At 46.4% G+C, this 19982-nt stretch overlaps 1 protein-coding gene across 1 annotated transcript in view; it reads right to left on the reverse strand.

The window, feature by feature from the left end:
• Positions 1–377: 377 nt before the first annotated feature.
• Positions 378–19982, reverse strand: part of LOC132584886 (hydroperoxide isomerase ALOXE3-like) — a 38987-nt gene continuing 19382 nt past the window's right edge. Inside the window, exons 7-14 of the mRNA XM_060256847.1 lie at positions 19078–19221; positions 17774–17977; positions 13857–13943; positions 12434–12603; positions 11070–11191; positions 5574–5674; positions 3336–3506; positions 378–590 (exon numbers count right to left, since the gene is read on the reverse strand). Of these exons, the coding sequence (XP_060112830.1) occupies positions 411–590; positions 3336–3506; positions 5574–5674; positions 11070–11191; positions 12434–12603; positions 13857–13943; positions 17774–17977; positions 19078–19221 (1179 nt within the window). The 3' untranslated portion in view covers positions 378–410. The remainder of the gene's footprint in view (positions 591–3335; positions 3507–5573; positions 5675–11069; positions 11192–12433; positions 12604–13856; positions 13944–17773; positions 17978–19077; positions 19222–19982) is intronic.

A 19982-nucleotide genomic window follows, 5' to 3' on the forward strand; every position in this document is an offset into this window, starting at 1 on the left:
AGTCCCACAAACTAAATACAGGGATATCGTTACTCCTTGGAAAGACTGTTTTCTGTGAAGAATGTCATTTTGCCACATGCTCTTGTCTATTTGAAGTTCTACGTGCAAGCTTTGCCAGGACACCACTGACCTCTACATTACACTGTTTTGTTGCTTAAAATTTATGGTGTCTCTTAGCAGTTTTTTAAATTTACACTCCTATGGGGGACTGGCAACCCTAGGACAAATCAGGATTGTGCTTGTGAAGCATTTCAGTCTGGGCACTGCTAAGCAGGAAGAAGAGAACTGTGGAAATTCACTGAAGCAACTCGAAGCTGTGGCAGGCGTTCCATGGGAAGAGTATATAATCTGGAAGTCAAAACCTGGCGCATCTCCTCGCCTTCTAAGGCCACCTTCCAGACCGAGCCTATTCAGATGGAGACACTGTTCTCTATCAACGGAGGGTTCAGATGATGGTAGCCAATGGGAAGAGACCAGTTCCTCTTCTCAATTTTCTTGGAGATCTTGTTCAAGCGGTCCTGGAAGTCTTCAATGAATTGTTGAGGCTCCTTCTCTGTGAAGTACTCATTGGGGTAATTCCCCAGAGTGACCTGTTCACAAGAACAAAAGAAAACATATTTGATAGAAATATGACTCACAGTGTTCATTTCAACACCCCTGTAAGGAACACATCCTCCAGTGACCCTGTGCCTCTCTGTTCACAAGAGCAAGAACAAGAGAAAGCTCCTGTCGACAGAAATATGACTCGTAGTGTACTTTTCAATATCCCTGTAAGAAACACATCCTTCAGTGGGCCTCTTTCTGTCCAACACTGAGACTTTCATGAGCTAAGGTTGACAACTCTAAGTGGGGGAAATTCCCAGTGATTTGGGGCAGAACCTGAGGATGGAATTTGAACTGGGGAGAGAGCTCAACAGGGGTGGGATGCTGTACATTCCACCCTCCAAAGCGGTCATTTGCTCCAGGGGAACTCATCTCTGCGTCCGGAGATCTGCTGTAATTCTGGGAAAACTGCAAATCCCCCAGCTGGAGGCAGCGGCTGAGAGGTGATATGATGATTGCCATCTTCAAGTCTCTGAAGGGCTGCCATCTAGAGGATGGTGCAGAATTGTTTTCAGTGGCCTCAGAAGGTAGGACCAGAACCAACGGGCTGAAATTGGCTTTCTTGGGATGTGGTGGGCTCTCCTTCCTTGGAGGTTTTTAAGCAGAGTCTAGATGGCCATCTGACAGCAATGCGGATCCTGTGAAGTTAGGGGGAGGTGTTTGTGAACTTCCTGCATTGCATAGGGAGTTGAACTAGATGACCCTGGAGATCCCTTCCAACTCTATGATTCTATGATTCTATAACTGGAGGTTGGCAACCGTAACATGTTCTATAAGAGCCACCACTTTCAGCATCAGTCCCACCCTTCTCATCAGTTTGGATGGTGATACAAGCACAGTGAGTGTGTTAACCTTGCTGAAAACTCCCAGGGGAAACATCTCTGCAGTGCCTTTCCACCCCCAGCTTTGCCACCCATTCACTGATGGTAATAGTTTTATTCAGGGGTGGAATTCTAGCAGGAGCTCCTTTGCATATTAGGCCACATACCCCTGATGTAGCCAATCCTCCAAGAGCTTATAAAAAAGAGCCTTGTAAGCTCTTGGAGGATTGGCTACATCAGGGGTGTGTGGCCTAATATGCAAAGGAGCTCCTGCTAGAATTCCAAGCTCTTGGAGGATTGGCTACATCAGAGGGCGAGACCTAATATGCAAAGGAGCTCCTGCTAGAATTCCACCCCTGCATGTGGCCATTGGCCATTACAATATAAAATTACAGTTGTAAAAATTTACATTAAAAAAACCGTAGTTAAAAAGCAAATCTTCAGGTTAGAACTGTACATAAGAACATAAGAGAAGCCATGTTGGATCAGGCCAATGGCCCATCCAGTCCAACACTCTGTGTCACACAGTGGCCAAAAATTTTATATATACACACACACTGTGGCTAATAGCCACTGATGGACCTGTGCTCCATATTTTTATCTAAACCCCTCTTGAAGGTGGCTATACTTGTGGCCGCCACCACCTCCTGTGGCAGTGAATTCCACATGTTAATCACCCTTTGGGTGAAGAAGTACTTCCTTTTATCCGTTTTAACCTGTCTGCTCAGCAATTTCATAGAATGCCCACGAGTTCTGTACACTTCTAAAATTTCATAAGTACATCGTTGGTATGTTTAAAGTCATAATAGCTGTGCTGGACTATAGAGCTCAATGCGGTGCGTTACTGGGAGCCACCTTGGATTTAACTTTTTCTAGCTGCAAGTGCAAAAAGCGCTACCTTGCGTGAAACCAAGAGGTTCATGTCCGACAGTTAAAAAAAATCAATTTTTCGTTGTCAGGTAGATTGTGTACTTGGCTTAAAATTCCAGAAAGGAATCTGCTTCTTAGGTCTGAATATAAAGGGCACGCCATTTTTTTCTACAAGAAAGCCCTAAGCGAAACAACGGTGAGATCAGGGGGTGTGACCTAATAGGCAAATGAGTTCCTGCTGGGTTTTTTCTACCAAAAAAGCCCTGGTTCGACATACGTATACACATTGTTCCTGTGGTTTATTAGTATACCTTCCAGACAGGAGTTCAGCGGGCATAGTTTGAAAACGATGTGCAGTGAATGCTGCTCTTAAGTTATGTACTGCAATGTCCGATAAGTAAGAAGTCCTTGAGAGGTCTTTTTTCATCCTGTGATACCATGGTGCAGATTTAGACTGCGTTATTAACATGTTAAAAAGGAGCCCCGTGGCGCAGAGTGGTAAAGCTGTGGTACTGCTGTCTGAGCTCTCTGCTTATGACCTGAGTTCGAACCGGGCAGAAGCTGGGTTCAGGTAGCCGGCTCAAGGTTGACTCAGCCTTCCATCCTTCCGAGATTGGTCAAATGAGTCCCCAGCTTGCGGGGGGGGGGGGAAGTGTAGAGGACTGGGGAAGGCAACTGCAACCCACCCCATAAAAAGTCTGCCATGAAAATGTCATGATGTGACGTCACCCCAGAGTTGGAAATGACTGGTGCTTGCACAGGGGACTACCTATACCTTTATTAAGGAAAGGAAAGGTCCCCTGTGCAAGCACCAGTCGTTTCCGACTCTGGGTGACGTGGCTTTCACAACGTTTTCACAGCAGACTTTTGACGGGGTGGTTTGCCATTGCCTTCCCCAGTCATCTACACCTTCCCCCCAGCAAGCTGGGGACTCATGTTACCTTTATTAATATGTTGTTTAATAACATGTCTTCATTATACACCCATTGACGCATATCCCCGGAACCCATTCACTGGGTCTCTGTGGTTCGAATCACTCACCGAGTCTCCTGATGGGGCGCTAAGCAGGTAGAGGGTGCCAATGATCTTGCAGGTGGTGTTGATGGCGGGCAGAGTCTCCAGGTAGTCTTCCAGGTGTGTCGTCCCTTTGGACCGAGGTGGGGGCTTCCTCATGGAGGAGGGGAAGTTGGGCATCCAGGCGCCGTGTCCATACTGTGATCAAAAACCAAACAGGATCATTGAATCACGGAGTGGGGAGGGCCCATAGAGGCCATCTAGTCCAACCCCCCTGCTCAATTCAGAATCAGCATCCCTGACAAGTGTTTGTCCCGCTGCTGCTTAAAGACTGCCAGTGAGGGGGAGTTTATGACCTTACTAGGTAGCGGATTCCACTCTTGAACAATTCTGAATGTAAAAAATGTTCTTCCTAATACTATATTAGGAAATATAAAGCCCCCTCCCGTGTAAATAGTAAGAGCCCTGTGATGCAGACTGTTAAAGCTGCAGTACTGCAGTCCTAAGCTCTGCTCATGACCTGAGTTCGATCCCCGGTGGAAGCTGGGTTTTCAGGTCGCCGGCTCGAGGTTGACTCAGCCTTCCATCCTTCTGAGGTCGGCAAAATGAGTCCCCAGCTTGCTGGGGGGAAAGCGTAGATGACAGGGGAAGGCAATGGCAAACCACCCCGTCAAAAAGTCTGCCGTGAAAACAATGTGAAAGCAACGTCACCCCAGATTCAGAAATGACTGGTGCTTGCACAGGGGACCTTTCCTTTCCCTTTCCTTTCCCATGTAAATAAAGCCCCTATCACCCACGTAAATAAAGAGCCACATGGAATTCACCATCTTAAAAACATAACTCCAAATATTTTCTCCTACAGAATTCTGCAATTATACAAATATATAGATTTCTATTTATTTAGTATAGATGTGGGAAACTAACATAAACAGCACTATTTATCATATTTTAATTGTATCCCTACATTAAAGACTCCACCTAGGTTTGTAACCAAATACATAACAGCCCTAGTAGGTTCTCACATCCCAGGGGTCGTTTTGTAGAAAAATAGGTGGTGGAGCTTATCCAGGGATTGTTATGCAGCTGCGCATACTACTCAATGGACAAGGAGGTGGAACTCTCAGAAGGAGGAGGTGGAACTCTCCAAAAGGTTCAGGAGCTGTGCTCCTGTGAGCTCCCACTGAATCCGAGGCCTGCCACATCCCATATATTGGGCCCTAAAGGTAAAGGTAGTCCCCTGTGCAAGCACCAGTCATTTCCAACTCTTTTACAGCAGTCTTTTTAATGGGGTGGTTTGCCATTGCCTTCCCCAATCATCTACACTTCCCCCCCCCCCCCACAGCAAGCTGGGTACTCATTTTACTGATCTCAGAAGGATGGAAGGCTGAGTCAACCTTGAGCCGGCTACCTTAACCCTGCTTTTGCCGGGATCGAACTCAGGTCGTGAGCAAAGAGCTCAGACTGCAATACTACAGCTTTACCGCTCTGCACCATGGGGCTCTTTTATACTGGGGCCTACCACCTGTGATTAATCTAACTGGTCCCAAATCTTTATCTATATTAGTGCCATTACTTATGGCCACCCCAGCAAAGGGTTTTGAAGGCAAGTGAGAAGAGAAGTAGCCTTTCTTGGTGGTCTCCCATCCAAGTACAAATTCTGCTTAGCTTCTGAGAACGTACATGATCAGAGCACACCATGCTGCCTTTCCTTCCAGTCCCAAATGTAGGGGCACAAAAAAAGGGAAGGGGTGGTTTATATTAAAATGCTGAAGTTTGTCTGTGATTTGCTGGGAAAGGGAGGCTGCGATAAGGGGTAAAAGTGTAAGCCGGTTCAGAGTGAAAAGAATGCTGACCCAAAAAGGTTGTCCTGTACGATGGCTTCCCTGAGGGAAAACAAAGGGCGTTTTCGCACTGACCTTAAACTGTTTACAAATTTGCGACGCAAAAGCCACGGGACTTTGCGGCTCTTCCGGGTTCTGCGGAGCAATTAGTGCGAAATCCGCGCAGTCGCTGCGCGGTGAAGAGGGACGTCGCTCCCGAGTAAGGTCAGTGCGAAAACGCTCAAAGTCAATTTCGACCGATGACAAGTCTGCCCAAACAAGCATTGCCCTCGCTCTCAACGGGCTGTTCTTGTTACCGATGTCATTATCACAGAGCCAAATCTTATCAAACCCCCATCGTTTTATTCTCTACGTGGTCTCTTATGGTCTGCAATCTCCTGCAAAAGTATGGGGGGGTGGTAGACAAGAGAAGATTTGCTCCTACCTGCCCATTATTGACAACGGCATGCTGAGCAGAAACGGTAAATATCACCATTGTCAGGAACCTCTTGATCTCCACCTTTGTACTGAATGAGGATGGGATTCCTGCGAAGCGAATTAACTTGTGTCGGGGTGGGTAATAACAGGGTAAATGTATTCTATACAGGTGAGTCGGCTGCCTGTCTAACATCTCATCCGTCAGATTTTCAATAGATGACGTTAAGAAAAACTCAGGCTCACGACTGAACAAAATTCAGCTCTCATGTTGGCATGGGTCACCTTTGAAAGAGCAGGACGTGCATTGTTCCGATTCATGCAGTGGGCTATGTATGTATCATAATGACCCTGTATAAATTGATGGTGCGGTCTCATTTGGAATACTGTGTACAATTCTGGTCACCGCGCCTCAAAAAGGATATTATAGCATTGGGAAAAGTGCAGAAAAGGGCAACTAGAATGATTAAAGGTTTGGAAAACTTTCCCTATGAAGAAAGGTTAAAACGCTTGGGGCTCTTTAGCTTGGAGAAACGTCGACTGCGGGGTGACATGATAGAGGTTGACAAGATTATGCATGGGATGGAGAAAGTAGAGAAAGAAGTCCTTTTCTCCCTTTCTCACAATAAAAGAACTCACGAGCATTCAATGAAATTGCTGAGCAGTCAGGTTAAAACGGATAAAAGGAAGTCCTTCTTTACCCTAAGGGTGATTAACATGTGGAATTCACTGCCACAGGAGGTGGTGGCAGCTACTAGCATAGCCAGCTTTAAGTGGGGATTGGATAAAATTATGGAGCATGACTTCTCTTATGTTCTTATGTGACACAGAGTGTTGGACTGGATGGGCCATTGGCCTGATCCAGCATGACTTCTCTTATGTCCTTATGTGACACAGAGTGCTGGACTGGATGGGCCACTGGCCTGATCCAACATGGCTTCTCTTATGTTCTTATGTGACACAGAGTGTTGGACTGGATGGGCCACTGGCCTGATCCAGCAGGGCTTCTCTTATGTTCTTATGTGACACAGAGTGTTGGACTGGATGGGCCATTGGCCTGATCCAACATGGCTTCTCTTATGTTCTTATGTGACACAGAGTGTTGGACTGGATGGGCCATTGGCCTGATCCAACATGGCTTCTCTTATGTTCTTATGTGACACAGAGTGTTGGACTGGAGGGGCCATTGGCCTGATCCAACATGGCTTCTCTTATGTTCTTATGTGACACAGAGTGTTGGACTGGATGGGCCTTTGGCGTGATCCAACATGGCTTCTCTTATGTTATGTTCTTATGTGAATTAATATAGATTAAATATAGATTAAAGGTGCAATCGACTCCTGTTTTGTTCTACTACTTCAGACCAACATGACTGCCTACTTGGATCTATCTATATAGATATCAATGGTGTTCCTGCCTGGCTCATTGGAGCCTGAAGGACCAAGCTCAGGGACTTGGGAACAATGGACAGTAGGATCCAAACCCCCGCTGCTCTGCTCCAATCACAGGTCCCCTGCTGGTTTGAATGATCCAATCACGTGCTTGAGCGGGAACCCAGGGTTGTATATAGTTGGCTCCGTGGCCCAGTTCTCCAGCCTTTGTAGAGCAGCCATCTACCATGCTGTATCTAATAAAGAGCCGATTATCACTACAGCCTCGTTTCTTCAGTGCATCGAACCCACTATATTTTACAGTGTTTCGGAGGTGTTTTTCTGTTTGGAGGAGGAGTGTTAATAATAATAATATTTTATTTATATCCCGCCCTCCCCACTGCAGCAGGCTCAGGGCGGCTCACAACATATAATAGATACATAATTACAATATAAACATTATATCAATATGATATATAATTCATAATAGTTGCTATTTAAAACCATTGTAATTAAAACCATCAAAAGTTAAAAACGAACATTTACAGGTGCTGCGTTCCAGATGTTCTCCTCTTGTAATTTATGACGGCCGTGTGTAGTAGACTAAAATCCACATTAAGAGGAGGCCAGTTGGAAAAGGGTAGTCTTGCAGGCCCTACGGAATTGAGCAAGGCTCCGCAGGGCCCGCACTCCATCGGGTAGTTGGTTCCACCAGTGTGGAGCTGCGATCGAAAAGGTCCTTTCTCTCGTGCTCTTCAGTTTGGCCTCCAGAGAGAACAAGCATACCAGTCCTTGAACTACAGAGCTGGCAATCTAAAATTCGAGAGAACTCAGAGAAGGGAGCAAGACAGAACTCCTGAAAGTGAAATACACAACGAGCTTTCTGAGTCATGTCCCACGACTATTTTGAGATTTGTGTTTCTTTCTGATTTCCAAGCAATGATGCGATGGTGTGATGTGATTGCTTCTCTGATTCCAGCTGCTGGCAAGAAATGCTGCGGTGGCATTTCAAAAGCACTTATTTTATATTTTCTTACTTATTCTTTCTTGTTTTCTTCTTCTCTATTATTTTGGTGAGATAGGGCTTACATCTTGTCTCTCGATTAATTATCTTATATATTTTAGGAAGTTATGTTATTATGAGGGGGTTCACAACTGGTGGAATAAAGGAAGAAGAAGAAGAAGAAGAAGAAGAAGAAGAAGAAGAAGAAGAAGAAGAAGAAGAAGAAGAAGAAGATGATGATGATGATGATGATGATGATGATGATATTGGATTTATATCCCGCCCTCCACTCAGAGCGGCTCACAATCTCCTTTCCCTTCCTCCCCCACAACAGGCACCCTGTGAGGTGGGTGGGGCTGAGAGGGCTCTCACAGCAGCTGCCCTTTCAAGGACAACCTCTGCCAGAGCTATGGCTGACCCAAGGCCATTCCAGCAGGTGCAAGTGGAGGAGTGGGGAATCAAACCTGGTTCTGCCAGATAAGAGTCTGCACACTTAACCACTTAGCAAGAGCTATGGCTGACCCAAGGCCATTCCAGCAGGTGCAAGTGGAGGAGTGGGGAATCAAACCCGGTTCTGCCGGATAAGAGTCTGCACACTTAACCACTGCACCAAACTGGCTCTCCAGAGGCACCTTTAAGACCGACAAAGTTTTATTCAAGGTGTGAGCTTTCGTGTGCATGCACACTTCATCAGACAAGGAAATGGAATTAGAAAAATCAGTCATATATATAGCGTGTGCAAGCTTTTGTACTTGCACACAAAAGCTCACACCTTGGATAAAACTTTCTTGGTCTTAAAGGTGCCACTGGACTCAAATGTTGTTCTATTGCTCCAGACCAACATGGCTTCCCGCTTGGCTCCAACAACTCCCTGACTTTCCTTTCATTCCCACCCCCATCCCCTTCAGCTACTGCTTTGATAATGAGAATAGCAGTTCTGTTGTCTAAGATTTAATTTTTAACATATAATTAGTAAGGATTAGGAGATAGCATTAATGCATTTAAGGTTGAGCCGTAACCCATTTTAAAAATAACTCTTGATACTTTCATTTTTAATTTTAACGCCTTTTAAGATTTTCTTTTAACTGTTTCTGATAGTTTTCTCATAGCGATGCTTTTTCAGAATATTATAGAAACAGGAGCTAGAGAAATAGAATTACACCAATAAAGCCATAACAGGAATCTCTCTGAGTTAAAAAGATTAGCTGAAGTTTAGCAGAAAACCTCTCCCCTCCCTCCCTCCCTCCCTCCCTCCATTTCTTCCCTTAATTTCCCTCTAACTTCCCCTTCCTTTCCTTTGTAAAGTCTTAAGTTGTATTTTAAGTTTTATGTTTACACTTTTATATAAGTTTTATGTTAATATTTCTGTATTGCTTTCATCCGGTTTTAAATTTAGCTGAAGAAAGAGCCCTTCTCCCTTTATGCAACATATCACCTCTTCAAGCTTGGGGGGAGGGGATAGAGAGAACAGAAAAAGAAAGAGATAGTAAAAAAAAGGTTTTCCCTACAAAATTAGAATCTACGGGTTTCTCTTGTATTATCATGAAAAGAAAGAGTGCTCTTTAGAGCCAATTAAGACATGTGCTCATAAAGTAAACTTGAATCTTTTTTTAAAATTCTAACATAAGAACATAAAAGAAGCCATGTTGGATCAGCCCAGTGGCCCATCCAGTTCAACACTCTGTGTCACACAGTGGCCAAAAAAAAATGAAGTGCAATCAGGAGGTCCACCAGTGGGGCCAGGGCACTAGAAGCCCTCCCACTGTTGCCCCTCCCCAAGCACCAAGAGTACAGAGCATCACTGCCCCAGACAAAAGAACATAAGAGAGGCCATTTTGGATCAGGCCAATAGCCCATCCAGTCCAACACTCTGTGTCACATAAGAACATAAGAGAAGCCATGTTGGATCAGGTCAATGGCCCACCCAGTCCAACACTCTGTGTCACATAAGAACATAAGAAGAGTCATGTTGGATCAGGCCAATGGCCCCTCCAGTCCAACATTCTGTGTCACATAAGAACATAAGAGAAGCCATGTTGGATCAGGTCAATGGCCCACCCAGTCCAACACTCTGTGTCACATAAGAACATAAGAGAAGCCATGTTGGATCAGGCCAATGGCCCATCCAGTCCAACACTCTGTGTCACATAAGAACATAAGAGAAGCCATGTTGGATCAGGCCAGTGGCCCATCCAGTCCAACACTCTGTGTCACATAAGAACATAAGAGAAGCCATGTTGGATCAGGCCAATGGCCCATCCAGTCCAACACTCTGCGTCACACAGTGGCCAAAAAAAAGGAGGTTCACAAGTGGAGCTAGAAGCTCTTCCACTTTGCCCCCACCCTAAGCACCAAGAATCCAGAGCATCACTGCCCCAGACAGAGAGTTCCAACAATATGCTGTGGCTAAGAGCCACTGATGGACCTTTGCTCCATATGTTTCTTCAATCCCCTCTTGAAGCCATCTATGCTTGTAGTCACCACCACCTCCTGAGGCAGTGAATTCCATGTGTTAATACCTCCTTTTATCCGTTCTGACCCGACTGCTCAGCAATTTCATTGAATGTCCACGAGTTCTCGTATTGTGAGAAAGAGAGGAAAGTAGCTCTTTCTCTACTTTCTTCTGCTATCGTACGTCATTTCTTTCTAATTTCCAAGCTATGGAGCTTGAAAGGAAAGGTCCCCTGTGCAAGCACCAGTCGCTTCCGACTCTGGGTTGACGTTGCTTTCACAACGTTTTCACGGCAGACTTTTTACGGGATGGTTTGCCGTGGCCTTCCCCAGTCATCTACACTTTCCCCCCAGCAAACTGGGTTCTCATTTTACCGACCTCTGAAGGATGGAAGGCTGATTCAACCTGAGCCAGCTACCTGAAACCAGCTTCCGCTGGGCTCGAACTCAGGTCGTGAGCAGAGCTTAGGACTGTAGTACTGCAGCTTTAGCACTCTGCGCCACGGGGCTCCTATGGAGCTTGAACAGCAAGCCAAAATATGAACCTCTGTCTGAGTGAGCTCGAGTTCACTGACAAGCAAGAAAAAGCATTGAAAGACATGATGCGGTTCCTTCTGTAATCAAGTGTTGCACGCTTAGCTATGGGGGATCCTTCCAACCATGAAGGCGAGAAGACATTTACCAGAAGACTTTCTACTCAGGAAACCTTTTATAAAGATATCTTTTATCCAGCCCTGCAGTTCATAATCTTCCCGCACAGCTTCATCCTTTGAATAGTAGAAGTCGACAATATCAGAGACAAAGCTGAAAGAGGAAAGAGAGAAGCAGAAAGCGAGTCAGTCTGCAGAGGTGGGGTATGGCTGGTCTCCCAAGAGAATCCCCTCCCAGTTGTATCCCAGAAAGATCCCTCTGACCCCCAGGGTGGAACAAAAGGTGGACTTGTCCAAAGGATTCAGCATGCACCGGAATATCGAGTTCTTATTAATGTGGGGGTGGTCCAGAGCTTTAGAGTCTGAAGGAGAGGCCTGAACAGAGGAACACTCTCTAACTGAATTGCTTCTGGGAGCTACTGTTTCCAAACATAATCTAGGAAAAAAAGCTTGGCTCTTTCTAAATTGAAAGAGAGAGAGAGAAAAAAATAATATGGGAGAGTCCTAGGGGCCTACACTGTACTGTACCTAGGGCTGACAGTCCGGGCGGGGGATTCCACATTGAGCCAGTGGGGGGAACCTCCCCCTACATTGCTGGCATGATGGTGTTAACCAAAAGTGATGTTATCAAAATGGTGGCACCCGTGCAGGGCTGCTCTAGGCGGTTCCAGGAAAACTCTATAGTTTTGCCAGACGCCCTAGCCATTTCCCGGAAATGCCTAGAGTGGCCCCACGTGGGTGCCGCCATTTTGATGACATTACTTCTGGGTGACATCATCGCGCCAGCGATGTAGGAGGAGGTTCCCCACACCGGCCCAATGTGGGCCGGTAGGTTGGGAACCTCCCGGGCCTGGAATTCCCTGCCCGGACCGGTGGCTTGTCAACCCTAGGTACAGTACAGTGTAGGCCCCTAGGACTCTCCCATATTATTTTGTCCTCTCTCTCTTTCAATTTAGACAGAGCCAGGCTTTTCCCCCCTAGGTTAGGTTTAGAGACAGTAGCTCCCAGAGTCAACGCTTTGCACGCACGAAAATCCCTCGCTCCGGGAAGCTGGGGACTTGGCAACCCTAACTGTACCACTATAGATAGCAGGTACAGAATGCCATTTTGGAATGCTCCCCTATGTTCAAAAAGGAACCTTCCTGAAAATACAAAAACAATGCATCAGGAATAAAGATTCTACCCAGCGTTCTTCCACCTGTACTGATTTTGATTTTACTTTTCTGTGAATGAGGAGATGGCTGGTTTCTGATACACACATGCTTTGGTCCAGGGAGTAGAAGGAGGGGCATTTCTGCAATCCTCTGCACTACAGGAAACTGGTGGAGAACTCCCTGGAGGACACACCCTTTCCTTATCCCTCCCCCCAATGGATCCACCTCATTGCCTTCCTGACCTTTCTATGGCTGCCCAGATCTCCAAACCGTCATCCCTGTAGTAGTAATTGGGCAATGAAAACACATCACGGTCCTCTAAATCATCCGGGAGGCAGAGGGAAGAATAGGTCAGGGCTTCCAAGCCCTTTTGGCAAAGCTGGTTCAAGCCCTCACGCCCAAGACCAGTTGCCTGGAAAAGAAAGGGGGGAGAAATGGGCAATGCACCTGACACTAGACCCATTTCTTGCACCTGGCAGCTCATGTTTTATGAAGCATCCTCGAATGGACTGGGTAAGGTGCACTGAGTGACCTTTCCAAAAGATCAGTTTTTCAAGCTTGAGCATTAACATATCACAGGAGACAATACATCCGGTGCTTGTGCTTAATTTGTCCCATGACAATCTATAGGTATAGTGAGCTTTAAATATTTAGAGATATTCCGCAACCTCACACCAGACCCACCAATGACTGCTGTTAGTCCTGCAGAGCCCAGAGCGACAGACAGATACAAATCAGGTTTTTTCCCATGTATCATTACATTGCGAGGAATTTATAATCCAGTGTAGGCCGGCTGGCTGGGGAACGGTCGCCTTGGAGACGGAGCCCAACGAGGCGGCGGCGGCATTGCTAGGGAGACGGGGCTGAAACAAGATGGCCGCGGCGGCGTTGCTAGGGAGACGGGGCTGAAACAAGATGGCCGCGGCGGTGTTGCTAGGGGGCTGAAACAAGATGGCCGCGGCAGCGCTGCTAGGGAGACGGACCTAAACAAGATGGCCGCGGCAGCGTTGCTAGGGTGACGGACAAACTCAGGCCTTCTACTTGGTGTGGAGGGTCCCCGATCCCCAGTTGGGTAACAACTGAAATTAAACCACTGCCTAACTTATATATTGTGTAAATTATTAATGTGTATTAATTCCTAATTTTATTGTTGGAGTTTTTATGTTGTGAGCCGCCCTGAGCCCACTTTGGTGGGGTAGGGCGGGATATAAATCGAATTAAATAAATAAATAAATAAATAATCATTTTATTTATTTGTTGCTGATTCCATTTCTGTCTTGCCTTCCTTCCGCCAGAGCAAGCCAAGATGGGATACAGAGACTCTCATAACGTGAAGCACACCTGCTTCAATTCTCCAAGAGCCTTCCGATCACCCTCTGGCAAGTCCTTAATCAGGTAAGGTTGTTAGCTTCCATATGGGGCCTGGAGATCTCCCGCTTTTACACCTGAACTCCAGCTAGCAGAGATCAGCTCCGCTGGAGAAATGGCTGCTTTGAAGGGTGGACTCTGTGGCATTGTCCCATGCCGAAGCCCCTCCCCTTCCCAAACCCCACCCTCTCCCGGACCCACCCTCAAAGTCACCAGGTATTTTCCTACACAGACCTGGCTACCCTATTGATTGGCTAGGCTACAAGTTTGTGCCAAATGAAGGTATGCATAACTCACTGTGTCAAAGACACCATTTTTGCCGATGAGGGTTTCCCGAGCCAAAGTATTGATGTTAAAGGTGTAGCGGATGTGAGGGATTAAGAGCTGAAAGACGGAATTGTATTAATTAATGTATATTTACACCTGAATTATGAAATCATATAACATTTTTAAGTTGCCAGAGAGCCTCCAAAGAACCTGCTTTGGGGTGAGGTAGATAGCCAAAAAGTTAAGAACATAAGAGAAGCCATGTTGGATCAGGCCAATGGCCCATCCAGTCCAACACTCTGTGTCACATAAGAACATAAGAGAAGCCATGTTGGATCAGGCCAATGGCCCATCCAGTCCAACACTCTGTGTCACATAAGAACAGAAGAGAAGCCATGTTGGATCAGGCCAATGGCCCATCCAGTCCAGCACTCTGTGTCACATAAGGACATAAGAGAAGCCCTGTTGGATCAGGCCAAAGGCCCATCCAGTCCAACACTCTGTGTCACATAAGAACATAAGAGAAGCCATGTTGGATCAGGCCAAAGGCCCATCCAGTCCAACACTCTGTGTCACAGAAGAACAGAAGAGAAGCCATGTAGGATCAGGCCAATGGCCCATCCAGTCCAACACTCTGAGTCACATAAGAACATAAGAGAAGCCATGTTGGATCAGGCCAGTGGCCCATCCAGTCCAACACTCTGTGCCACACTGTGGCCAATATATGTGTGTGTGTATACACACTCTCTCTCTCTCTCTCTCTCTCACACACACACACACACACACACATATATACTGTGGCTAATAGCCACTAATGGACCTCTGCTCCTTATTTTTATCCAATCCCCTCTTAAAGCTGGCTATGCTTGTAGCCGCCACCACCTCCTGTGGCAGTGAATTCCACATGTTAATCACCCTTTGGGTGAAGAAGGACTTTCTTTTATCCATCTTAACCCAACTGCTCCGCAATTTCACTGAATGCCCACGAGTTCTTGTATTGTGAGAAAGGGAGAAAAGGACTTCTTTCTCTACTTTCTCTATCCCATACATATCTTGTAAACCTCTATCATGTCACCCCGCAGTCGACGTTTCTCCAAGCTAAAGAGACCCAAGCGTTTTAACCTTTCTTCATAGGGAAAGTGTTCCAAATCTTTAATCATTCTAGTTGCCCTTTTCTGCTCTTTTTCCAATGCTATAATATTTTTTTTGAGGTGCGGTGACCACAATTGTACACAGTATTCCAAATGAGACCGCACCATCGATTTATACAGGGGCATTACGATACTGGCTGATTTGTTTCCCTCTCCAATGTCCACTCAGAGTGAGGGCAATGTTCCCTGCCTTTGCTCTGAATTGGCATCATAATGAAGCACTGTAGGCAGAATTGGTTGGCTACCTGGCTTTGTGATGTATATCTATTATTACGTGATCCTTGATTGGCTGGGATTGCTCAGGGAAGTATAGAGTCAAGGAAATGGCTCCAAGCAAGAATAGAAAACTACTGCTGGGGAAAAAAAGAAAAAGACAAAAAAGCAGCTCAGACAAACACTGTGTAGGGCTGGGGGCAGAGTGAAGCTTTGAAGCATGCATTCCAAGCTATCTACCACACAATTCTGCAGCTTGGATCAATTCTACATTTCTCTCTCTCTCGGCTTGACTTCGCGAACGAAGATTTAAGGAAGGTGCAGTAGTCCACGTCTGCTGCAGGCTCGCTGGTGGCTGACAAGACCAATGCGGGACAGGCAGGTCCGGCCACAGTGGCTGCAGGGAAAAGTCTGATTTGGGGTTGGTGCTGTAGCAGTGCGATTCTTCCTCAATCTCCTTTTGTCCTCAAGACCAGCTATGCGTGCGTTCTCAAAGGAAGAGACAGCCTGGTGGGTGGTGTGCCTCCATGCTTTGCGATCTGAGGCTAGGTCAGACCACTGGTGATGGTTGATGCGACAGGTGCCAAGGGATTCTTCAGGAATTCTACATTTAACGTCTGATTAATCTGCGTAATCTATTCGCTTGCCTCGAGTATGGTCAGGAGCTGAAACCTTGGCTTGCCTGCCACACCCAAGTCTTTTCAGCGCTCTCTCTCTGATGAAAAGGTCCTGTAGTGAACTTCACTTTACCCGACCCCAGCGTCGAATGTTGGTTTTTGTAGACACAACACTCCGAATGCGGCAAATGAGTTAGCGTTTCAAGGTACAATTAAATAACATACAAAATACCTAAACTTCAGGTCATAGAGCGACCTATTGAATTTAGAACCCCCACCAAAAAAGGAGTGTCTGAATAAAAAACAAGGGCAACTGTTGAGAGCAAAGCTGGAAAGACGCGTCGAATTAAACAGGCGTCCTGTGACATCGACAGGACTATCTTGGTTTCATTGCAGCACAAACTTCTGTGTGCTCAAACCTGCTTTGTCAAATGCATGAGGTAACATTGACATGTGAAGCTGCATGATACTGAACCACAGATTCAGCAGGAGCTCACAGGAGCACAGCTCCTGAACCTTTCTAAGGGTCCCCTGTCCTCCTCCCCACCTACCATGTCTATTGAATAGTAGGTGCAGCTGCATAACAATCCCTGGATTAGGAAAGCGGGCAGCCAGCCAGCCATCAGAGGCTTTTCCATGCCCCCAGCAGCCCTCATTAACCCCTGGAGAAGCCTGCACCACCCTTTCTCCACTTCTTATGTGATTTTGGGCAGCGGGTGGCTTGCTGGACTTTTGACTGGGGGGGGGGGAGGGTAGCCAAGAGAGCCCCAGGTGAGCGAGGCCTGCTTGGGCTGGCTGGATCTCTAGCCAGCCCAAGCAGGCCTCACTTGCCTGGGGCTCTCCTTTCTTGAATCAGGTTCCTTTTGGCTGGTGGTGGGGGCATATGCTAATGATTATGCTAATGAGCTCCGCCACCTATTTTTCTGCAAAACGATCCCTGCTGAATCAGAACATCAGTCAACTGTCCCATCTAGTGAGCCATCATTGATTATATCTCTCCCTTAAGTCCTCAGTAGGTAGACATACATACAGAAGATTATGAAGAGAAAATCCTATACCAATGATAAGCAAAGCTGGTTCTGAGTGGTTTCAGCTAGGTTAAATTAATCAAAGCAATGAAATTGCTGAGCAGTCAGGTTAGAACGCATAAGAGGAAGTCCTTCTTCACCCAAAGGGTGATTAACACGTAGAATTCACTGCCACAGGAGGTGGTGGTGGCTACAAGCATAGACAGCTTCAAGAGAGGATTGGATCAACTTCTGGAGCAGAGGTCCATCAGTGGCTATTAGCCACAGCATATTGTTGGATCTCTCTGTCTGGAGCAAGTGATGCTCTGTCTTCTTGGTGCTTGCGGGGGGCAACAGTGGGAGGGCTTCTAGTGTCCTGGCCCCACTGATGGACCTCCTGATGGCACCTGGGGTTTTTGGCCACTGTGTGACACAGAGTGTTGGACTGGATGGGCCATTGGCCTGATCCAACATGGCTTCTCTTATGTTCTTATGTGACACAGAGTGTTGGACTGGATGGGCCTTTGGCCTGATCCAACATGGCTTCTCTTATGTTCTTATGTGACACAGAGTGTTGGACTGGAGGGGCCATTGGCCTGATCCAACATGGCTTCTCTTATGTTCTTAGATCATCAATGAATTCCTTATGTGGATGGGACACCAGAACTAGGGGGGACTTCTTAGCACTTGGATTAGTAACTTGCTTTGAGAAACCCTCTTGAAAACTAAGCCATTCATTTACTGCATGGAAACACTTAGAATTTTAATTGCTGTGATTTGCATTCTACTGTTGTTCACATTTCTATCCTGATTAAACTGGATAAGTAGACATTGTTGTAAATTCTGCCACCCCAGAAGAAGATATAATCAATGCAAAAGGAATTCTCTGTGGATTTTGCTCCCTGTGTTTTTTCCTCATTGAGGTTAGATGCACAATCTCGCCTATGTCTCCATCTCACCTTGTACAAGGGATGGCACATGGGCAAGTGGCGGATGGTCGCCAGGGCAAAGACTTCTGCCAACATGTGTGTCTGGAGCAGGTGGGCCACAGCCTCGTGCACATGGAAGTGGGAGTTTCGCACCCAGGTCTTGGCCAGGATCCAGTCCCATTCAGAGTCACTGGGCAGGAAGATGGGGGTCTCTGGGCCTGGGGTCTGGCTGAGCTGTGGGAACAGGAAGCAACCCACATGGGAACTTGGTAAAATAATTGCAACAAAAAAACACATGTATTTAGGTGAAAGGTGCACCGAGAAGACATTGTTACAGTTTTGGATTTGGACTTGGTGAAGGGGGGAGAGACTTTTACCATGATTACTTCATTTCGAGTAGGATGTTAATGGTTCATGTTAGAAATTCGTGCCATGTTTTCGTGTTCTGGATTAGGATGTTAATGGTTCGTGTTAGAAATTTGTGCCATGTTTTCATGTTCTGGATTAGGATGTTAATGGTTCATGTTAGAAATTTGTGCCGTGTTTTCGTGTTCTGGATTAGGATGTTAATGGCTCGTGTTAGAAATTTGTGCCATGTTTTCGTGTTCTGGATTAGGATGTTAATGGTTTGTGTTAGAAATTTGTGCCATGTTTTCGTGTTCTGGATTAGGATGTTAATGGTTCGTGTTAGAAATTTGTGCCGTGTTTTCGTGTTCTGGATTAGGTTGTTAATGGTTCGTGTTAGAAATTTGTGCCATGTTTTCATGTTCTGGATAGGGAGAGGCACATTTCAACTCATGGTTTCTGGCTGAAACACAGATCAAAAAGAACCAGAGGCTTCCAGGTGAACTGAACAGGTTCATGGACCCCAGCAAGTCAAAAATGTGTGAACTGGAGGCTAAAAAAAAGTGAGCTTGCTCACACTAACTCAGCTTAGAGGGAACACTGGTTTCAGGAGTTTTTGGTGAGATAGCTTGTCAGAAGACTTTTGAAAGTCCAATGATATAATGTCTATCAGGTCACTGTTGTCTACATGCTTGTTCCGCTTCTCAAAGGACTCCAAGAAGCTCCTGTGAATTTGAAGATCCTGTGAAATTAGGGGGAGGGATTTGTGAGTTTCCTGCATTGTGCAAGGGGTTGGACTAGATGACCCCGGAGGTCCCTTCCAACTCTAGGATTCTAAGCTGGTGATCCTTGCAAAGTAGTTTCCTCCTGTGGAGGTTCATGCAAGCTGTCTTCCCCATGTTCCCCATTTCCCTGGAAACACTCTTGAAAGATCACCCACCACTGAATGAGCTCTCAAACCAGGGCCCTCAACAGTTCTGGCCCCTTACCTGGATGGCCAGGGGAAGGAGTTCCTCCTCCGGTGTGAGGTGCAGCAGGCAGAGGGGGGCCGCAATGTACTGCTGGACTTTGTTATTCTGACCAGCGGTGATCCCGTCCAGAATTTTGTAGTCGGCAATGTAGATGGTCCCTTTCTGCAGGGGAGAGGGGCGGAAGAGGAAACTTGCGTGTGGGGTGGGAAAAGGCCCCAGCTTTTAGAACTGTGATTCTGGTTTTGTCAGAAATATTTGTGTCCCTCCATCCCACCCCATCAAAATTTCCAAAGCAGCAAAAAAACGATAAGACAATTAATTAAGATACAAATGTATAAAAGTCCTGTATAAAGTCTACACAGTCTTGCAGAATCTTGTAGATAGATCCGGGTGGGCAGCCGTGTTGGTCTGAAGCAGTAGAACAAAGTAGGACTCCAGTAGCACTTTTAAGACCAACTAAGTTTTATTCAGAGCCAGTTTGGTGTGGAGAGCCAGTTTGGTGTAGTGGTTAAGTGTGCGGACTCTTATCTGGGAGAACCGGGTTTGATTCCCCACTCCTCCACTTGCACCTCCTGGAATGGCCTTGGGTCAGCCATAGCCCTGGCAGAGGTTGTCCTTGAAAGGCAGCTGCTGTGAGAGCCCTCTCCAGCCCCACCCACCTCACAGGGTGTCTGTTGTGGGGGAGGAAGGTAAAGGAGATTGTAAGCCTTGAGTGGAGGGCGGAATATAAATCCAATATCTTCATCTACCTCACAGGGTGTCTGTTGTGGGGGAAGAAGGGAAAGGAGATTGTGAGCTGCTCTGAGACTCTTCGGAGTGGAGGGCGGGATATAAATCCAATATCTTCATCTACCTCACAGGGTGTCTGTTGTGGGGGAGGAAGGGAAAGGAGATTGTGAGCCGCTCTGAGACTCTTCGGAGTG

The sequence above is a fragment of the Heteronotia binoei genome, chromosome 15 (assembly GCF_032191835.1).
Source record: "Heteronotia binoei isolate CCM8104 ecotype False Entrance Well chromosome 15, APGP_CSIRO_Hbin_v1, whole genome shotgun sequence".
Lineage (NCBI taxonomy): Eukaryota > Metazoa > Chordata > Lepidosauria > Squamata > Gekkonidae > Heteronotia > Heteronotia binoei.